This window comes from Taudactylus pleione, unplaced genomic scaffold (assembly GCF_031769625.1).
Source record: "Taudactylus pleione unplaced genomic scaffold, aTauple2 ptg000907l, whole genome shotgun sequence".
In the NCBI taxonomy this organism is placed as follows: domain Eukaryota; kingdom Metazoa; phylum Chordata; class Amphibia; order Anura; family Myobatrachidae; genus Taudactylus; species Taudactylus pleione.
This window is the reverse complement of record NW_028285308.1, coordinates 305,694-327,424: the sequence shown is the minus strand read 5'-3', so window position 1 is coordinate 327,424 and position 21,731 is coordinate 305,694. Positions and strand designations below refer to the sequence as shown.

Genomic DNA, 21,731 nt, shown 5'->3' with positions numbered 1-21,731 from the left:
TCTTACTAATCATACACGGGTGTACGGCAGCTATTATACATGGTCTTACTAATCATACACGGGTGTACGGCAGCTATTATACATGGTCTTACTAATCATACATACGGGTGTACGGCAGCTATTATACATGGTCTTACTAATCATACACGGGTGTACGGCAGCTATTATACATGGTCTTACTAATCATACACGGGTGTACGGCAGCTATTATACATGGTCTTACTAATCATACACGGGTGTACGGCAGCTATTATACATGGTCTTACTAATCCTACACGGGTGTACGGCAGCTATTATACATGGTCTTACTAATCATACACGGGTGTACGGCAGCTATTATACACGGTCTTACTAATCATACACGGGTGTACGGCAGCTATTATACATGGTCTTACTAATCATACACGGGTGTACGGCAGCTATTATACATGGTCTTACTAATCCTACACGGGTGTACGGCAGCTATTATACATGGTCTTACTAATCATACACGGGTGTACGGCAGCTATTATACATGGTCTTACTAATCATACATACGGGTGTACGGCAGCTATTATACACGGTCTTACTAATCATACACGGGTGTACGGCAGCTATTATACATGGTCTTACTAATCATACAAGGGTGTACGGCAGCTATTATACATGGTCTTACTAATCATACATACGGGTGTACGGCAGCTATTATACATGGTCTTACTAATCATACATACGGGTGTACGGCAGCTATTATACATGGTCTTACTAATCATACATACGGGTATACGGCAGCTATTATACACGGTCTTACTAATCATACAAGGGTGTACGGCAGCTATTATACACGGTCTTACTAATCCTACACAGGTGTACGGCAGCTATTATACATGGTCTTACTAATCATACACGGGTGTACGGCAGCTATTATACATGGTCTTACTAATCATACACGGGTGTACGGCAGCTATTATACATGGTCTTACTAATCATACACGGGTGTACGGCAGCTATTATACATGGTCTTACTAATCATACACGGGTGTACGGCAGCTATTATACATGGTCTTACTAATCATACACGGGTGTACGGCAGCTATTATACATGGTCTTACTAATCATACACGAGTATACGGCAGCTATTATACATGGTCTTACTAATCATACAAGGGTGTACGGCAGCTATTATACATGGTCTTACTAATCCTACAAGGGTGTACGGCAGCTATTATACATGGTCTTACTAATCATACAAGGGTGTACGGCAGCTATTATACATGGTCTTACTAATCATACACGAGTATACGGCAGCTATTATACATGGTCTTACTAATCATACAAGGGTGTACGGCAGCTATTATACATGGTCTTACTAATCCTACAAGGGTGTACGGCAGCTATTATACATGGTCTTACTAATCATACACGGGTGTACGGCAGCTATTATACACGGTCTTACTAATCATACACGGGTGTACGGCAGCTATTATACACGGTCTTACTAATCATACACGGGTGTACGGCAGCTATTATACACGGTCTTACTAATCATACACGGGTGTACGGCAGCTATTATACACGGTCTTACTAATCATACACGGGTGTACGGCAGCTATTATACATGGTCTTACTAATCATACACGAGTATACGGCAGCTATTATACACGGTCTTACTAATCATACACGGGTGTACGGCAGCTATTATACACGGTCTTACTAATCATACAAGGGTGTACGGCAGCTATTATACATGGTCTTACTAATCATACACGAGTATACGGCAGCTATTATACATGGTCTTACTAATCATACACGGGTGTACGGCAGCTATTACACGGTCTTACTAATCATACACGGGTGTACGGCAGCTATTATACATGACAAAGCCTTACTAATCATACAAGGGTGTACGGCAGCTATTATACATGGTCTTACTAATCATACACGGGTGTACGGCAGCTATTATACATGGTCTTACTAATCATACACGGGTGTACGGCAGCTATTATACATGGTCTTACTAATCATACACGGGTGTACGGCAGCTATTATACATGGTCTTACTAATCATACACGGGTATACGGCAGCTATTATACACGGTCTTACTAATCATACACGGGTATACGGCAGCTACTATACATGGTCTTACTAATCATACACGGGTGTACGGCAGCTATTATACATGGTCTTACTAATCATACATACGGGTGTACGGCAGCTATTATACATGGTCTTACTAATCATAGAAGGGTGTACGGCAGCTATTATACATGGTCTTACTAATCATACACGGGTATACGGCAGCTATTATACACGGTCTTACTAATCATACACGGGTATACGGCAGCTACTATACATGGTCTTACTAATCATACACGGGTATACGGCAGCTATTATACATGGTCTTACTAATCATACATACGGGTGTACGGCAGCTATTATACATGGTCTTACTAATCATAGAAGGGTGTACGGCAGCTATTACACGGTCTTACTAATCATACATACGGGTGTACGGCAGCTATTATACACGGTCTTACTAATCATACACGAGTGTACGGCAGCTATTATACATGGTCTTACTAATCATACACGAGTATACGGCAGCTATTATACATGGTCTTACTAATCATACATACGGGTGTACGGCAGCTATTATACATGGTCTTACTAATCATAGAAGGGTGTACGGCAGCTATTATACATGGTCTTACTAATCATACATACGGGTGTACGGCAGCTATTATACATGGTCTTACTAATCATACACGGGTGTACGGCAGCTATTATACATGGTCTTACTAATCATACACGGGTATACGGCAGCTATTATACATGGTCTTACTAATCATACATACGGGTGTACGGCAGCTACTATACATGGTCTTACTAATCATACACGGGTGTACGGCAGCTATTATACATGGTCTTACTAATCATACACGGGTGTACGGCAGCTATTATACATGGTCTTACTAATCATACACGGGTGTACGGCAGCTATTATACATGGTCTTACTAATCATAGAAGGGTGTACGGCAGCTATTATACATGGTCTTACTAATCATACACGGGTATACGGCAGCTATTATACATGGTCATACTAATCATACACGGGTGTACGGCAGCTACTATACATGGTCTTACTAATCATACACGGGTGTACGGCAGCTATTATACACGGTCTTACTAATCATACACGGGTGTACGGCAGCTACTATACATGGTCTTACTAATCATACACGGGTATACGGCAGCTATTATACATGGTCTTACTAATCATACACGAGTATACGGCAGCTATTATACATGGTCTTACTAATCATAGAAGGGTGTAAGGCAGCTATTATACATGGTCTTACTAATCATACACGGGTGTACGGCAGCTATTATACATGGTCTTACTAATCATACATACGGGTGTACGGAAGCTATTATACATGGTCTTACTAATCATACACGAGTATACGGCAGCTATTATACATGGTCATACTAATCATACACGGGTATACGGCAGCTATTATACATGACAAAGCCTTACTAATCATACACGGGTGTACGGCAGCTATTATACACGGTCTTACTAATCATACACGGGTGTACGGCAGCTATTATACATGGTCATACTAATCATACACGGGTATACGGCAGCTATTATACATGACAAAGCCTTACTAATCATACACGGGTGTACGGCAGCTATTATACACGGTCTTACTAATCATACACGGGTGTACGGCAGCTATTATACACGGTCTTACTAATCATACACGGGTGTACGGCAGCTATTATACATGGTCTTACTAATCATACACGGGTGTACGGCAGCTATTATACACGGTCTTACTAATCATACACGGGTGTACGGCAGCTATTATACATGGTCTTACTAATCATACACGGGTGTACGGCAGCTATTATACATGGTCTTACTAATCATACATGGGTGTACGGCAGCTATTATACAGCACACGGTACTGTGGGAGAGAATTCACATAAACAGCAAGTGCAATAAACTAGATTATATCCTAGATGTAGCATCTCACAGCAACGCATACACGGATACCCCAAATACAGGGCGATCACAACTCATAACCACACCTACAGCGTCATCACAAACAGTACTAATAAACCCTATAATGTAATGATCTAGAAAGTCTGATAACTTGAGTAAATACAGACAAGGAACCTGTGCATTATAATATAATCACTCCCCCGTCCTATCAGGCGATCTACCAACCTGCAATGATTCACACCTACCCCGAATTTGCACCGAATTCGTCTCCAGTGCGCCCCCATTCACAGTCAGCAACTCTAATCCATTATGCCCCTTCCCAGACACGACGGGGTCACTAAGTGCTACTGTTACTAAATGTGTCTGATATAATGACATTGTTATCTCTCTGCCTGATTATTTGCCCCCCAGTACTGTTCTGGGGGAATAATGATATCTATCTAGGTGAGTGGGGAGCAGTACTGCCATACAGTGAGGGTGGGGACCTTATACACAGGATGTACAGACTTCTGAGTCATCCAAGTTCTCTACTGTAGGACACAGAGGCTAGCGGAGACTGATAAGGAGGCAGAGAGGCTAGCGGAGACTGATAAGGAGGCAGAGAGGCTAGAGGAGACTGATAAGGAGGCAGAGAGGCTAGCGGAGACTGATAAGGAGGCATAGAGGCTAGCGGAGACTGATAAGGAGGCATAGAGGCTAGAAGAGACTGATAAGGAGGCATAGAGGCTAGAAGAGACTGATAAGGAGGCATAGAGGCTAGCGGAGACTGATAAGGAGGCAGAGAGGCTAGCGGAGACTGATAAGGAGGCAGAGAGGCTAGCGGAGACTGATAAGGAGGCAGAGAGGCTAGCGGAGACTGATAAGGAGGCAGAGAGGCTAGCGGAGACTGATAAGGAGGCAGAGGCTAGCGGAGACTGATAAGGAGGCATAGAGGCTAGCGGAGACTGATAAGGAGGCATAGAGGCTAGCGGAGACTGATAAGGAGGCATAGAGGCTAGCGGAGACTGATAAGGAGGCAGAGAGGCTAGAAGAGACTGATAAGGAGGCAGAGAGGCTAGCAGAAACTGATAAGGAGGCATAGAGGCTAGCGGAGAGAAGAGGCGAGAGGGGCCTTAGTTGTTGGAGTACTAAGTGCACTCTGCTATGCTGGCGCTCTCCCAGTGACTAAGGGGAATGCTGAATTACTAACGTAACTGGATCCACTTACCGGTCGGCTGTCACCGTGGCTCAAAAAGTTTATAGATGCCTGAAACGAGTAAGGAGAAGTGTTACTATATACACAATACAGCGGAGAGGGATAATACTATGCACAGAAGAAGATTTGCTATAGATATTACACCTGTATAATGTGCGGAGCCACCAATCTCTATTTGTACATCGCTGTCATATCCACTGGTACAATACAGTCTTTAATACTGAGAAATAATGGTTTGGTAGTAACTGTACTAAGGGCCTGATTCAGAGTTGGGAATAGAGAGAGAGATAGCACTTATCTGTGTACCTGGACAAACCATATTACAATGCAAGGGGTGTAGATACATAAAAAATTTTTTGCATGCAGGATAAATACTGGCTTCTTTTACATGTAGCAGACAAATGCTGGACAGCTTTATTATTACTCTACCATTTAGATGTCAGTTTGGACACCTCACTCCCAAATCTAACTCTCTCTGCACATTATAAATCTGCCCCCCCTGCAGTGCAGCCTGGGGTCACCAAGATGATCAGCTGAGAGATCTCTCTCTCTATTCCCAACTCTGAATCAGGCCGCAAGTGCCCTGAGGACCCCAGGGTGCTAGCCATGTGACCTAGGTGCTGTATATAGAATGTCTCAGCTCTCTGAGTACTGCAGGGTGCTAGCCATGTGGCCTAGGTGCTGTATATACAATGTCTAAGCTCTCTGAGGACCCCAGGGTGCTAGCCATGTGACCTAGGTGCTGTATATACAATGTCTAAGCTCTCTGAGGACCCCAGGGTGCTAGCCATGTGACCTAGGTGCTGTATATACAATGTCTAAGCTCTGAGTACTGCAGGGTGCTAGCCATGTGACCTAGGTGCTGTATATACAATGTCTAAGCTCTCTGAGGACCCCAGGGTGCTAGTCATGTGACCTAGATGCTGTATATACAATGTCTAAGCTCTGAGTACTGCAGGGTGCTAGCCATGTGACCTAGGTGCTGTATATACAATGTCTCAGCTCTCTGAGTACTGCAGGGTGCTAGCCATGTGGCCTAGGTGCTGTATATACAATGTCTCAGCTCTCTGAGTACTGCAGGGTGCTAGCCATGTGACCTAGGTGCTGTATATACAATGTCTAAGCTCTCTGAGGACCCCAGGGTGCTAGCCATGTGACCTAGGTGCTGTATATACAATGTCTAAGCTCTCTGAGGACCCCAGGGTGCTAGCCATGTGACCTAGGTGCTGTATATACAATGTCTAAGCTCTCTGAGTACTGCAGGGTGCTAGCCATGTGACCTAGGTGCTGTATATACAATGTCTCAGCTCTCTGAGTACTGCAGGGTGCTAGCCATGTGACCTAGGTGCTGTATATACAATGTCTCAGCTCTCTGAGGACCCCAGGGTGCTAGCCATGTGACCTAGGTGCTGTATATACAATGTCTCAGCTCTCTGAGTACTGCAGGGTGCTGGCCATGTGACCTAGGTGCTGTATATACAATGTCTAAGCTCTGAGTACTGCAGGGTGCTAGCCATGTGACCTAGGTGCTGTATATACAATGTCTCAGCTCTCTGAGTACCCCAGGGTGCTAGCCATGTGGCCTAGGTGCTGTATATACAATGTCTAAGCTCTCTGAGGACCCCAGGGTGCTAGCCATGTGACCTAGGTGCTGTATATACAATGTCTAAGCTCTCTGAGGACCCCAGGGTGCTAGCCATGTGACCTAGGTGCTGTATATACAATGTCTAAGCTCTGAGTACAGCAGGGTGCTAGCCATGTGACCTAGGTGCTGTATATACAATGTCTAAGCTCTCTGAGTACTGCAGGGTGCTAGCCATGTGACCTAGGTGCTGTATATACAATGTCTAAGCTCTCTTAGTACTGCAGGGTGCTAGCCATGTGACCTAGGTGCTGTATATACAATGTCTCAGCTCTCTGAGTACTGCAGGGTGCTAGCCATGTGGCCTAGGTGCTGTATATACAATGTCTAAGCTCTCTGAGGACCCCAGGGTGCTAGCCATGTGACCTAGGTGCTGTATATACAATGTCTAAGCTCTGAGTACTGCAGGGTGCTAGGCATGTGGTCTAGGTGCTGTATATACAATGTCTAAGCTCTCTTAGTACTGTAGGGTGCTAGCCATGTGACCTAGGTGCTGTATATACAATGTCTCAGCTCTCTGAGGACCCCAGGGTGCTAGCCATGTGACCTAGGTGCTGTATATACAATGTCTAAGCTCTGAGTACTGCAGGGTGCTAGGCATGTGGTCTAGGTGCTGTATATACAATGTCTAAGCTCTCTTAGTACTGCAGGGTGCTAGCCATGTGACCTAGGTGCTGTATATACAATGTCTAAGCTCTCTGAGGACCCCAGGGTGCTAGCCATGTGACCTAGGTGCTGTATATACAATGTCTAAGCTCTGAGTACTGCAGGGTGCTAGCCATGTGGTCTAGGTGCTGTATATACAATGTCTAAGCTCTGAGTACTGCAGGGTGCTAGCCATGTGGCCTAGGTGCTGTATATACTGTACAATGTCTAAGCTCTCTTAGTACTGCAGGGTGCTAGCCATGTGACCTAGGTGCTGTATACACAATGTCTAAGCTCTCTGAGGACCCCAGGGTGCTAGCCATGTGACCTAGGTGCTGTATACACAATGTCTCAGCTCTCTGAGGACCCCAGGGTGCTAGTCATGTGACCTAGGTGCTGTATATACAATGTCTAAGCTCTGAGTACTGCAGGGTGCTAGCCATGTGACCTAGGTGCTGTATATACAATGTCTAAGCTCTCTGAGTACTGCAGGGTGCTAGCCATGTGACCTAGATGCTGTATATACAATGTCTAAGCTCTGAGTACTGCAGGGTGCTATCCATGTGACCTAGGTGCTGTATATACAATGTCTAAGCTCTCTGAGTACTGCAGGGTGCTAGCCATGTGACCTAGGTGCTGTATATACAATGTCTAAGCTCTGAGTACTGCAGGGTGCTAGCCATGTGGCCTAGGTGCTGTATATACAATGTCTAAGCTCTCTGAGTACTGCAGGGTGCTAGCCATGTGACCTAGGTGCTGTATATACAATGTCTAAGCTCTCTGAGTACTGCAGGGTGCTAGCCATGTGACCTAGGTGCTGTATATACAATGTCTAAGCTCTCTGAGTACTGCAGGGTGCTAGCCATGTGACCTAGGTGCTGTATATACAATGTCTCAGCTCTCTGAGTACTGCAGGGTGCTAGCCATGTGACCTAGGTGCTGTATATACAATGTCTCAGCTCTCTGAGGACCCCAGGGTGCTAGCCATGTGACCTAGGTGCTGTATATACAATGTCTAAGCTCTGAGTACTGCAGGGTGCTAGGCATGTGGTCTAGGTGCTGTATATACAATGTCTAAGCTCTCTTAGTACTGCAGGGTGCTAGCCATGTGACCTAGGTGCTGTATATACAATGTCTAAGCTCTCTGAGGACCCCAGGGTGCTAGCCATGTGGCCTAGGTGCTGTATATACAATGTCTAAGCTCTCTGAGTACTGCAGGGTGCTAGCCATGTGACCTAGGTGCTGTATATACAATGTCTAAGCTCTGAGTACTGCAGGGTGCTAGCCATGTGACCTAGGTGCTGTATATACAATGTCTAAGCTCTCTCAGTACTGCAGGGTGCTATCCATGTGACCTAGGTGCTGTATATACAATGTCTCAGCTCTCTGAGTACTGCAGGGTGCTAGCCATGTGACCTAGGTGCTGTATATACAATGTCTAAGCTCTCTGAGTACTGCAGGGTGCTAGCCATGTGACCTAGGTGCTGTATATACAATGTCTAAGCTCTGAGTACTGCAGGGTGCTAGCCATGTGACCTAGGTGCTGTATATACAATATCTAAGCTCTCTGAGGACCCCAGGGTGCTAGCCATGTGACCTAGGTGCTGTATATACAATGTCTAAGCTCTCTGAGTACTGCAGGGTGCTATCCATGTGGCCTAGGTGCTGTATATACAATGTCTAAGCTCTCTTAGTACTGCAGGGTGCTAGCCATGTGACCTAGGTGCTGTATATACAATGTCTAAGCTCTCTGAGTACTGCAGGGTGCTAGCCATGTGGCCTAGGTGCTGTATATACAATGTCTAAGCTCTCTGAGTACTGCAGGGTGCTAGCCATGTGACCTAGGCGCTGAATATACAATGTCTAAGCTCTGAGTACTGCAGGGTGCTAGCCATGTGACCTAGGTGCTGTATATACAATGTCTAAGCTCTCTGAGTACTGCAGGGTGCTAGCCATGTGGCCTAGGTGCTGTATATACAATGTCTAAGCTCTCTGAGTACTGCAGGGTGCTAGCCATGTGGCCTAGGTGCTGTATATACAATGTCTAAGCTCTCTGAGGACCCCAGGGTGCTATCCATGTGACCTAGGTGCTGTATATACAATGTCTAAGCTCTCTGAGTACTGCAGGGTGCTAGCCATGTGACCTAGGTGCTGTATATACAATGTCTAAGCTCTCTGAGTACTGCCGGGTGCTAGCCATGTGGCCTAGGTGCTGTATATACAATGTCTAAGCTCTCTGAGTACTGCAGGGTGCTATCCATGTGACCTAGGTGCTGTATACACAATGTCTCAGCTCTCTGAGTACTGCAGGGTGCTAGCCATGTGACCTAGGTGCTGTATATACAATGTCTAAGCTCTCTGAGTACTGCAGGGTGCTATCCATGTGACCTAGGTGCTGTATACACAATGTCTCAGCTCTCTGAGTACTGCAGGGTGCTAGCCATGTGACCTAGGTGCTGTATATACAATGTCTCAGCTCTCTGAGGACCCCAGGGTGCTAGCCATGTGACCTAGGTGCTGTATATACAATGTCTAAGCTCTCTGAGTACTGCAGGGTGCTATCCATGTGGCCTAGGTGCTGTATATACAATGTCTAAAGCTCTCTGAGGACCCCAGGGTGCTAGCCATATGACCTAGGTGCTGTATATATAATGTCTAAGCTCTCTGAGGACCCCAGGGTGCTAGCCATGTGACCTAGGTGCTGTATATACAATGTCTAAGCTCTGAGTACTGCAGGGTGCTAGCCATGTGACCTAGGTGCTGTATATACAATGTCTAAGCTCTCTGAGGACCCCAGGGTGCTAGCCATGTGACCTAGGTGCTGTATATACAATGTCTCAGCTCTCTGAGTACCCCAGGGTGCTAGCCATGTGGCCTAGGTGCTGTATATACAATGTCTAAGCTCTCTGAGGACCCCAGGGTGCTAGCCATGTGACCTAGGTGCTGTATATACAATGTCTAAGCTCTCTGAGGACCCCAGGGTGCTAGCCATGTGACCTAGGTGCTGTATATACAATGTCTAAGCTCTGAGTACAGCAGGGTGCTAGCCATGTGACCTAGGTGCTGTATATACAATGTCTAAGCTCTCTGAGTACTGCAGGGTGCTAGCCATGTGACCTAGGTGCTGTATATACAATGTCTAAGCTCTCTTAGTACTGCAGGGTGCTAGCCATGTGACCTAGGTGCTGTATATACAATGTCTCAGCTCTCTGAGTACTGCAGGGTGCTAGCCATGTGGCCTAGGTGCTGTATATACAATGTCTAAGCTCTCTGAGGACCCCAGGGTGCTAGCCATGTGACCTAGGTGCTGTATATACAATGTCTAAGCTCTGAGTACTGCAGGGTGCTAGCCATGTGGTCTAGGTGCTGTATATACAATGTCTAAGCTCTCTGAGTACTGCAGGGTGCTAGCCATGTGACCTAGGTGCTGTATATACAATGTCTAAGCTCTGAGTACTGCAGGGTGCTAGCCATGTGACCTAGGTGCTGTATATACAATATCTAAGCTCTCTGAGGACCCCAGGGTGCTAGCCATGTGACCTAGGTGCTGTATATACAATGTCTAAGCTCTCTGAGTACTGCAGGGTGCTATCCATGTGGCCTAGGTGCTGTATATACAATGTCTAAGCTCTCTTAGTACTGCAGGGTGCTAGCCATGTGACCTAGGTGCTGTATATACAATGTCTAAGCTCTCTGAGTACTGCAGGGTGCTAGCCATGTGGCCTAGGTGCTGTATATACAATGTCTAAGCTCTCTGAGTACTGCAGGGTGCTAGCCATGTGACCTAGGCGCTGAATATACAATGTCTAAGCTCTGAGTACTGCAGGGTGCTAGCCATGTGACCTAGGTGCTGTATATACAATGTCTAAGCTCTCTGAGTACTGCAGGGTGCTAGCCATGTGGCCTAGGTGCTGTATATACAATGTCTAAGCTCTCTGAGTACTGTAGGGTGCTAGCCATGTGACCTAGGTGCTGTATATACAATGTCTCAGCTCTCTGAGGACCCCAGGGTGCTAGCCATGTGACCTAGGTGCTGTATATACAATGTCTAAGCTCTGAGTACTGCAGGGTGCTAGGCATGTGGTCTAGGTGCTGTATATACAATGTCTAAGCTCTCTTAGTACTGCAGGGTGCTAGCCATGTGACCTAGGTGCTGTATATACAATGTCTAAGCTCTCTGAGGACCCCAGGGTGCTAGCCATGTGACCTAGGTGCTGTATATACAATGTCTAAGCTCTGAGTACTGCAGGGTGCTAGCCATGTGGTCTAGGTGCTGTATATACAATGTCTAAGCTCTCTGAGTACTGCAGGGTGCTAGCCATGTGGCCTAGGTGCTGTATATACTGTACAATGTCTAAGCTCTCTTAGTACTGCAGGGTGCTAGCCATGTGACCTAGGTGCTGTATATACAATGTCTAAGCTCTGAGTACTGCAGGGTGCTAGCCATGTGACCTAGGTGCTGTATATACAATGTCTAAGCTCTCTGAGTACTGCAGGGTGCTAGCCATGTGACCTAGATGCTGTATATACAATGTCTAAGCTCTGTGTACTGCAGGGTGCTAGCCATGTGGCCTAGGTGCTGTATATACAATGTCTAAGCTCTCTGAGTACTGCAGGGTGCTAGCCATGTGACCTAGGTGCTGTATATACAATGTCTAAGCTCTCTGAGTACTGCAGGGTGCTAGCCATGTGACCTAGGTGCTGTATATACAATGTCTAAGCTCTCTGAGTACTGCAGGGTGCTAGCCATGTGACCTAGGTGCTGTATATACAATGTCTCAGCTCTCTGAGTACTGCAGGGTGCTAGCCATGTGACCTAGGTGCTGTATATACAATGTCTAAGCTCTCTGAGGACCCCAGGGTGCTAGCCATGTGACCTAGGTGCTGTATATACAATGTCTAAGCTCTCTGAGTACTGCAGGGTGCTAGCCATGTGGCCTAGGTGCTGTATATACAATGTCTAAGCTCTCTGAGTACTGCAGGGTGCTAGCCATGTGACCTAGGTGCTGTATATACAATGTCTAAGCTCTGAGTACTGCAGGGTGCTAGCCATGTGACCTAGGTGCTGTATATACAATGTCTAAGCTCTCTCAGTACTGCAGGGTGCTAGCCATGTGACCTAGGTGCTGTATATACAATATCTAAGCTCTCTGAGGACCCCAGGGTGCTAGCCATGTGACCTAGGTGCTGTATATACAATGTCTAAGCTCTCTGAGTACTGCAGGGTGCTATCCATGTGGCCTAGGTGCTGTATATACAATGTCTAAGCTCTCTTAGTACTGCAGGGTGCTAGCCATGTGACCTAGGTGCTGTATATACAATGTCTAAGCTCTCTGAGTACTGCAGGGTGCTAGCCATGTGGCCTAGGTGCTGTATATACAATGTCTAAGCTCTCTGAGTACTGCAGGGTGCTAGCCATGTGACCTAGGCGCTGAATATACAATGTCTAAGCTCTGAGTACTGCAGGGTGCTAGCCATGTGACCTAGGTGCTGTATATACAATGTCTAAGCTCTCTGAGTACTGCAGGGTGCTAGCCATGTGGCCTAGGTGCTGTATATACAATGTCTAAGCTCTCTGAGTACTGCAGGGTGCTAGCCATGTGGCCTAGGTGCTGTATATACAATGTCTAAGCTCTCTGAGGACCCCAGGGTGCTATCCATGTGACCTAGGTGCTGTATATACAATGTCTAAGCTCTCTGAGTACTGCAGGGTGCTAGCCATGTGACCTAGGTGCTGTATATACAATGTCTAAGCTCTCTGAGTACTGCAGGGTGCTAGCCATGTGGCCTAGGTGCTGTATATACAATGTCTAAGCTCTCTGAGTACTGCAGGGTGCTATCCATGTGACCTAGGTGCTGTATACACAATGTCTCAGCTCTCTGAGTACTGCAGGGTGCTAGCCATGTGACCTAGGTGCTGTATATACAATGTCTAAGCTCTCTGAGTACTGCAGGGTGCTATCCATGTGGCCTAGGTGCTGTATATACAATGTCTAAAGCTCTCTGAGGACCCCAGGGTGCTAGCCATATGACCTAGGTGCTGTATATATAATGTCTAAGCTCTCTGAGGACCCCAGGGTGCTAGCCATGTGACCTAGGTGCTGTATATACAATGTCTAAGCTCTCTGAGTACTGCAGGGTGCTAGCCATGTGGCCTAGGTGCTGTATATACAATGTCTAAGCTCTCTGAGGACCCCAGGGTGCTAGCCATATGACCTAGGTGCTGTATATACAATATCTAAGCTCTCTGAGGACCCCAGGGTGCTAGCCATATGACCTAGGTGCTGTATATACAATGTCTAAGCTCTCTGAGTACTGCAGGGTGCTAGCCATGTGGCCTAGGTGCTGTATATACAATGTCTAAAGCTCTCTGAGGACCCCAGGGTGCTAGCCATATGACCTAGGTGCTGTATATATAATGTCTAAGCTCTCTGAGGACCCCAGGGTGCTAGCCATGTGACCTAGGTGCTGTATATACAATGTCTAAGCTCTCTGAGTACTGCAGGGTGCTAGCCATGTGGCCTAGGTGCTGTATATACAATGTCTAAGCTCTCTGAGGACCCCAGGGTGCTAGCCATATGACCTAGGTGCTGTATATACAATATCTAAGCTCTCTGAGGACCCCAGGGTGCTAGCCATATGACCTAGGTGCTGTATATACAATGTCTAAGCTCTCTGAGTACTGCAGGGTGCTAGCCATGTGACCTAGGTGCTGTATATACAATGTCTAAAGCTCTCTGAGGACCCCAGGGTGCTAGCCATGTGGCCTAGGTGCTGTATACACATAATGTCTAATTCATTTTGACCCAGACTCCTGTCCCCTCGGCGGTACATTTCCTATGGTGTCAGTAGTGTTATTATTATATGTTCATTTCTATACACAGCTGGTAAATAAAACGGTTATTAACGCACTTCTGTCTGTGAATACAGTGCAGCCGCTTCCTCATCATTTATACGGGACACTTATAACATAATTACTGTCCGTCCATCAGGTTCAGAACTTGCAGGACTCGAGCACCAAAGTGACAGATATGTCATTAATACTCATTAAGATCCCACAGACACCCGACTGCGGCTTCCTCATTCCATGCTCACTCTCACCCTCTCTGCACATGCAGCAAATGTGCCTATAGAGTGTAAGCTTACGAGCAGGGCCCTCTTACCTCTATGTCTGTCTGTTATTACCCTGTTTTGTTCTATCAATGTTTCCAATTGGAAAGCGCAACGGAATATGCTGCGCTATATAAGAAACTGTTAATAAATAAATAATAAATGTGTGAGGATACATAGAGTTAGGGATAACCATTGTCATGTCAGACCACCCCCGATCCCCTCCAGCTAATGCAAGCCAGCCCCATACAGGCTCATCCTGGGACTCTACAGCTCAGGAGACTACGCCAAGTGCTGCACTAATACGTCATGTGTGTGCCACGCCATTCTGCACCATGTACGCCACGCCATTCTGCGCCATGCCATTCTGCGCCATGTGCGCCACGCCATTCTGCGCCATGTGCGCCACGCCATTCTGCGCCATGTGCACCACGCCATTCTGCGCCACGCCATTCTGCGCCATGCCATTCTACGCCATGCCATTCTGCGCCATGTGCGCCACGCCATTCTGAGCCGCCATTCTGCGCCATGTGCGCCACGCCATTCTGCGCCACGCCATTCTGCGCTATGTGCGCCACGCCATTCTGCGCCATGCCATTCTGTACCATTCTGCGCCACGCCATTCTGCGCCATGTGCGCCACGCCATTCTGCGCCATGTGCGCCACGCCATTCTGCACCACGCCATTCTACGCCATGTGCGCCACGCCATTCTGCGCCATGCCATTCTGCGCCACGCCATTCTGTGCCATGTGCGCCACGCCATTCTGCGCCATGTGCGCCACGCCATTCTGCGCCATGCCATTCTGCGTCATGCCATTCTGCACCATGTGTGCAAACAAGAGGGCACAGAGCCAGATCTTCATCCCTGACAGTCACATGCCCAGCCACAAGAGAACTGTATACAGATATTTCATGAGAAAATCAATCCTGTATTAATTCCACTTTGGCTAGCGAGCCACATGTGAGCTTGCAAACAAAGCAAACAGGACCAAAGCTAAAACAGGTATAACAGGTACTGGCATTGCAGCAAACATGATACAGTCTCATGTTATGTGTGAGAGCATGCATACAACATACATGTAACCATCTTCATTAACAGTCCAAGAAGGAGCTGGACTAAGTATAAACAGCCAATGCCGGACACAGCAGAGCAGGAATTAGCGCTCTCTAAATGCTCACTACCAATGTTCCACTCACCTGTCCTGCTCTCTAACCATAACACTGAGAGGTCACTTGTCCTGCTCTCTAACCGTAACACTGAGCCGTCACCTGTCCTGCTCACTAACCATAACACCGAGCCGTAACCTGTCCTGCTCTCTAACCATAACACTGAGCCGTCACCTGTCCTGCTCACTAACCATAGCACTGAGCAGTCACCTGTCCTGCTCTGTAACCATAACACTGAGCCATCACCTGTCCTGCTCTCTAACCGTAACACTGAGCCGTAACCTGTCCTGCTCTCTAACCATAACACTGAGCCGTCACCTGTCCTGCTCACTAACCATAACACTGAGAGGTCACTTGTCCTGCTCTCTAACCATAGCACTGAGCCGTCACCTGTCCTGCTCTCTAACCATAACACTGAGCCATCACCTGTCCTGCTCTCTAACCGTAACACTGAGCCGTAACCTGTCCTGCTCTCTAACCATAACACTGAGCCGTCACCTGTCCTGCTCACTAACCATAACACTGAGCCGTAACCTGTCCTGCTCTCTAACCATAACACTGAGCCGTCACCTGTCCTGCTCACTAACCATAACAGTGAGCCGTAACCTGTCCTGCTCTCTAACCATAACACTGAGCCGTAACCTGTCCTGCTCTCTAACCATAACACTGAGCCGTCACCTGTCCTGCTCACTAACCATAACACTGAGCTGTAACCTGTCCTGCTCTCTAACCATAACACTGAGCCGTCACCTGTCCTGCTCACTAACCATAGCACTGAGCCGTCACCTGTCCTGCTCTCTAACCGTAACACTGAGCCGTAACCTGTCCTGCTCTCTAACCATAACACTGAGCCATCACCTGTCCTGCTCTCTAACCATAACACTGACCCGTAACCTGTCCTGCTCTCTAACCGTAACACTGAGCCGTCACCTGTCCTGCTCACTAACCATAACACCGAGCCGTAACCTGTCCTGCTCTCTAACCATAACACTGAGCCGTCACCTGTCCTGCTCACTAACCATAGCACTGAGCAGTCACCTGTCCTGCTCTGTAACCATAGCACTGAGCCGTCACCTGTCCTGCTCTCTAACCGTAACACTGAGCCGTCACCTGTCCTGCTCTCTAACCATAACACTGAGCAGTCACCTGTCCTGTTCTCTAACCATAACACTGAGCCATCACCTGTCCTGCTCTGTAACCATAGCACTGAGCCGTAACCTGTCCTGCTCTCTAACCATAACACTGAGCCGTCACCTGTCCTGTTCTCTAACCATAACACTGAGCCATCACCTGTCCTGCTCACTAACCATAACACTGAGAGGTCACCTGTCCTGCTCACTAACCATAACACTGAGAGGTCACCTGTCCTGCTCTCTAACCGTAACACTGAGCCGTCACCTGTCCTGCTCTCTAACCATAACACTGAGCCGTCACCTGTCCTGTTCTCTAACCATAACACTGAGCCATCACCTGTCCTGCTCACTAACCATAACACTGAGAGGTCACCTGTCCTGCTCTCTAACCGTAACACTGAGCCATCACCTGTCCTGCTCACTAACCATAACACTGAGAGGTCACCTGTCCTGCTCTCTAACCGTAACACTGAGCCGTCACCTGTCCTGCTCTCTAACCATAACACTGAGCCGTCACCTGTCCTGTTCTCTAACCATAACACTGAGCCGTCACCTGTCCTGCTCTCTAACCGTAACACTGAGCCGTAACCTGTCCTGCTCTCTAACCATAACACTGAGCCATCACCTGTCCTGCTCTCTAACCATAACACTGACCCGTAACCTGTCCTGCTCTCTAACCGTAACACTGAGCCGTCACCTGTCCTGCTCACTAACCATAACACCGAGCCGTAACCTGTCCTGCTCTCTAACCATAACACTGAGCCGTCACCTGTCCTGCTCACTAACCATAGCACTGAGCAGTCACCTGTCCTGCTCTGTAACCATAGCACTGAGCCGTCACCTGTCCTGCTCTCTAACCGTAACACTGAGCCGTCACCTGTCCTGCTCTCTAACCATAACACTGAGCAGTCACCTGTCCTGTTCTCTAACCATAACACTGAGCCATCACCTGTCCTGCTCTGTAACCATAGCACTGAGCCGTCACCTGTCCTGCTCTCTAACCATAACACTGAGCAGTCACCTGTCCTGTTCTCTAACCATAACACTGAGCCATCACCTGTCCTGCTCTGTAACCATAGCACTGAGCCGTCACCTGTCCTGCTCTCTAACCATAACACTGAGCCGTCACCTGTCCTGCTCACTAACCATAACACTGAGAGGTCACTTGTCCTGCTCTCTAACCATAGCACTGAGCCGTCACCTGTCCTGCTCTCTAACCATAACACTGAGCCATCACCTGTCCTGCTCTCTAACCGTAACACTGAGCCGTAACCTGTCCTGCTCTCTAACCATAACACTGAGCCGTCACCTGTCCTGCTCACTAACCATAACACTGAGCCGTAACCTGTCCTGCTCTCTAACCATAACACTGAGCCGTCACCTGTCCTGCTCACTAACCATAACAGTGAGCCGTAACCTGTCCTGCTCTCTAACCATAACACTGAGCCGTAACCTGTCCTGCTCTCTAACCATAACACTGAGCCGTCACCTGTCCTGCTCACTAACCATAACACTGAGCTGTAACCTGTCCTGCTCTCTAACCATAACACTGAGCCGTCACCTGTCCTGCTCACTAACCATAGCACTGAGCCGTCACCTGTCCTGCTCTCTAACCGTAACACTGAGCCGTAACCTGTCCTGCTCTCTAACCATAACACTGAGCCATCACCTGTCCTGCTCTCTAACCATAACACTGACCCGTAACCTGTCCTGCTCTCTAACCGTAACACTGAGCCGTCACCTGTCCTGCTCACTAACCATAACACCGAGCCGTAACCTGTCCTGCTCTCTAACCATAACACTGAGCCGTCACCTGTCCTGCTCACTAACCATAGCACTGAGCAGTCACCTGTCCTGCTCTGTAACCATAGCACTGAGCCGTCACCTGTCCTGCTCTCTAACCGTAACACTGAGCCGTCACCTGTCCTGCTCTCTAACCATAACACTGAGCAGTCACCTGTCCTGTTCTCTAACCATAACACTGAGCCATCACCTGTCCTGCTCTGTAACCATAGCACTGAGCCGTAACCTGTCCTGCTCTCTAACCATAACACTGAGCCGTCACCTGTCCTGTTCTCTAACCATAACACTGAGCCATCACCTGTCCTGCTCACTAACCATAACACTGAGAGGTCACCTGTCCTGCTCACTAACCATAACACTGAGAGGTCACCTGTCCTGCTCTCTAACCGTAACACTGAGCCGTCACCTGTCCTGCTCTCTAACCATAACACTGAGCCGTCACCTGTCCTGTTCTCTAACCATAACACTGAGCCATCACCTGTCCTGCTCACTAACCATAACACTGAGAGGTCACCTGTCCTGCTCTCTAACCGTAACACTGAGCCATCACCTGTCCTGCTCACTAACCATAACACTGAGAGGTCACCTGTCCTGCTCTCTAACCGTAACACTGAGCCGTCACCTGTCCTGCTCTCTAACCATAACACTGAGCCGTCACCTGTCCTGTTCTCTAACCATAACACTGAGCCGTCACCTGTCCTGCTCTCTAACCGTAACACTGAGCCGTAACCTGTCCTGCTCTCTAACCATAACACTGAGCCATCACCTGTCCTGCTCTCTAACCATAACACTGACCCGTAACCTGTCCTGCTCTCTAACCGTAACACTGAGCCGTCACCTGTCCTGCTCACTAACCATAACACCGAGCCGTAACCTGTCCTGCTCTCTAACCATAACACTGAGCCGTCACCTGTCCTGCTCACTAACCATAGCACTGAGCAGTCACCTGTCCTGCTCTGTAACCATAGCACTGAGCCGTCACCTGTCCTGCTCTCTAACCGTAACACTGAGCCGTCACCTGTCCTGCTCTCTAACCATAACACTGAGCAGTCACCTGTCCTGTTCTCTAACCATAACACTGAGCCATCACCTGTCCTGCTCTGTAACCATAGCACTGAGCCGTAACCTGTCCTGCTCTCTAACCATAATACTGAGCCGTCACCTGTCCTGTTCTCTAACCATAACACTGAGCCATCACCTGTCCTGCTCACTAACCATAACACTGAGAGGTCACCTGTCCTGCTCACTAACCATAACACTGAGAGGTCTCCTGTCCTGCTCTCTAACCGTAACACTGAGCCGTCACCTGTCCTGCTCTCTAACCATAACACTGAGCCGTCACCTGTCCTGTTCTCTAACCATAACACTGAGCCATCACCTGTCCTGCTCACTAACCATAACACTGAGAGGTCACCTGTCCTGCTCTCTAACCGTAACACTGAGCCATCACCTGTCCTGCTCACTAACCATAACACTGAGAGGTCACCTGTCCTGCTCTCTAACCGTAACACTGAGCCGTCACCTGTCCTGCTCTCTAACCATAACACTGAGCCGTCACCTGTCCTGTTCTCTAACCATAACACTGAGCCATCACCTGTCCTGCTCACTAACCATAACACTGAGAGGTCACCTGTCCTGCTCTCTAACCATAACACTGAGCAGTCACCTGTCCTGCTCTCTAACCTTAACACTGAGCCATCACCTGTCCTGCTCTCTAACCATAGCACTGAGCCGTAACCTGTCCTGCTCTCTAACCATAACACTGAGCCGTCACCTGTCCTGCTCTCTAACCATAACACTGAGCCATAACCTGTCCTGCTCTCTAACCATAACACTGAGCCGTCACCTGTCCTGTTCTCTAACCATAACACTGAGCCATCACCTGTCCTGCTCACTAACCATAGCACTGAGCCGTCACCTGTCCTGCTCTGTAACCATAGCACTGAGCCGTCACCTGTCCTGCTCTCTAACCATAGCACTGAGCCGTCACCTGTCCTGCTCTCTAACCGTAACACTGAGAGGTCACCTGTCCTGCTCTCTAACCGTAACACTGAGAGGTCACCTGTCCTGCTCTCTAACCGTAACACTGACCCATCACCTGTCCTGCTCTCTAACCTTAACACTGAGCCGTCACCTGTCCTGCTCTGTAACCATAGCACTGAGCCGTCACCTGTCCTGCTCTCTAACCATAGCACTGAGCCGTCACCTGTCCTGCTCTCTAACCGTAACACTGAGAGGTCACCTGTCCTGCTCTCTAACCGTAACACTGAGAGGTCACCTGTCCTGCTCTCTAACCGTAACACTGAGCCGTCACCTGTCCTGCTCTCTAACCGTAACACTGAGCCGTCACCTGTCCTGCTCTCTAACCATAACACTGAGCCATCACCTGTCCTGCTCACTAACCATAACACTGAGCCGTCACCTGTCCGGCTCTGTAACCATAGCACTGAGCCGTCACCTGTCCTGCTCACTAACCATAACACTGAGAGGTCACCTGTCCTGCTCTCTAACCGTAACACTGAGCCGTCACCTGTCCTGCTCTCTAACCATAACACTGAGCCGTCACCTGTCCTGTTCTCTAACCATAACACTGAGCCATCACCTGTCCTGCTCTCTAACCGTAACACTGAGCCGTAACCTGTCCTGCTCTCAAACCATAACACTGAGCCGTCACCTGTCCTGCTCTCTAACCATAACACTGAGCCGTCACCTGTCCTGCTCTCTAACCGTAACACTGATGCTGACCGATTGGCAAACTGACATTACATTGAATGCCAGAGCTGCACCATTGCGTTACAGGCACCAGACTTATTCACAGCACACGTTGCTCTATAAAGTTATAGGAGCCCTTGGATGATAAATCATCATATTATATTATGCATGTAACAGGGAGCCGGTGTTAGCCATATACAGGCTCCGCTGGATGCACAGCCAGATGCAGAACACAGCATAACTTACAAATCGCGTCTCCCTGCCAGAAAGGTGACAGGACCGGGGTGGGGCAGCCTGACACAGTGGATAAAGTAATGCGTTATACAGAGA

The 21,731-nt window shown here is 48.1% G+C and overlaps 1 protein-coding gene across 10 annotated transcripts in view; it reads right to left on the bottom strand.

The window, feature by feature from the left end:
* SCRIB (scribble planar cell polarity protein) overlaps positions 1–21,731 on the bottom strand; it is a 233,147-nt gene that overhangs the window by 37,094 nt on the left and 174,322 nt on the right. For 8 of the 10 annotated variants that reach the window (XM_088459378.1, XM_088459384.1, XM_088459385.1 and 5 more), the window contains 2 exons: positions 21,648–21,695; positions 5,201–5,239 (listed from right to left, as the gene is read on the bottom strand). In XM_088459378.1, coding sequence (XP_088315504.1) covers positions 5,201–5,239; positions 21,648–21,695 — 87 coding nt within the window. The remainder of the gene's footprint in view (positions 1–5,200; positions 5,240–21,647; positions 21,696–21,731) is intronic. The other 2 variants (XM_088459380.1, XM_088459388.1) reach the window with 1 other exon arrangement.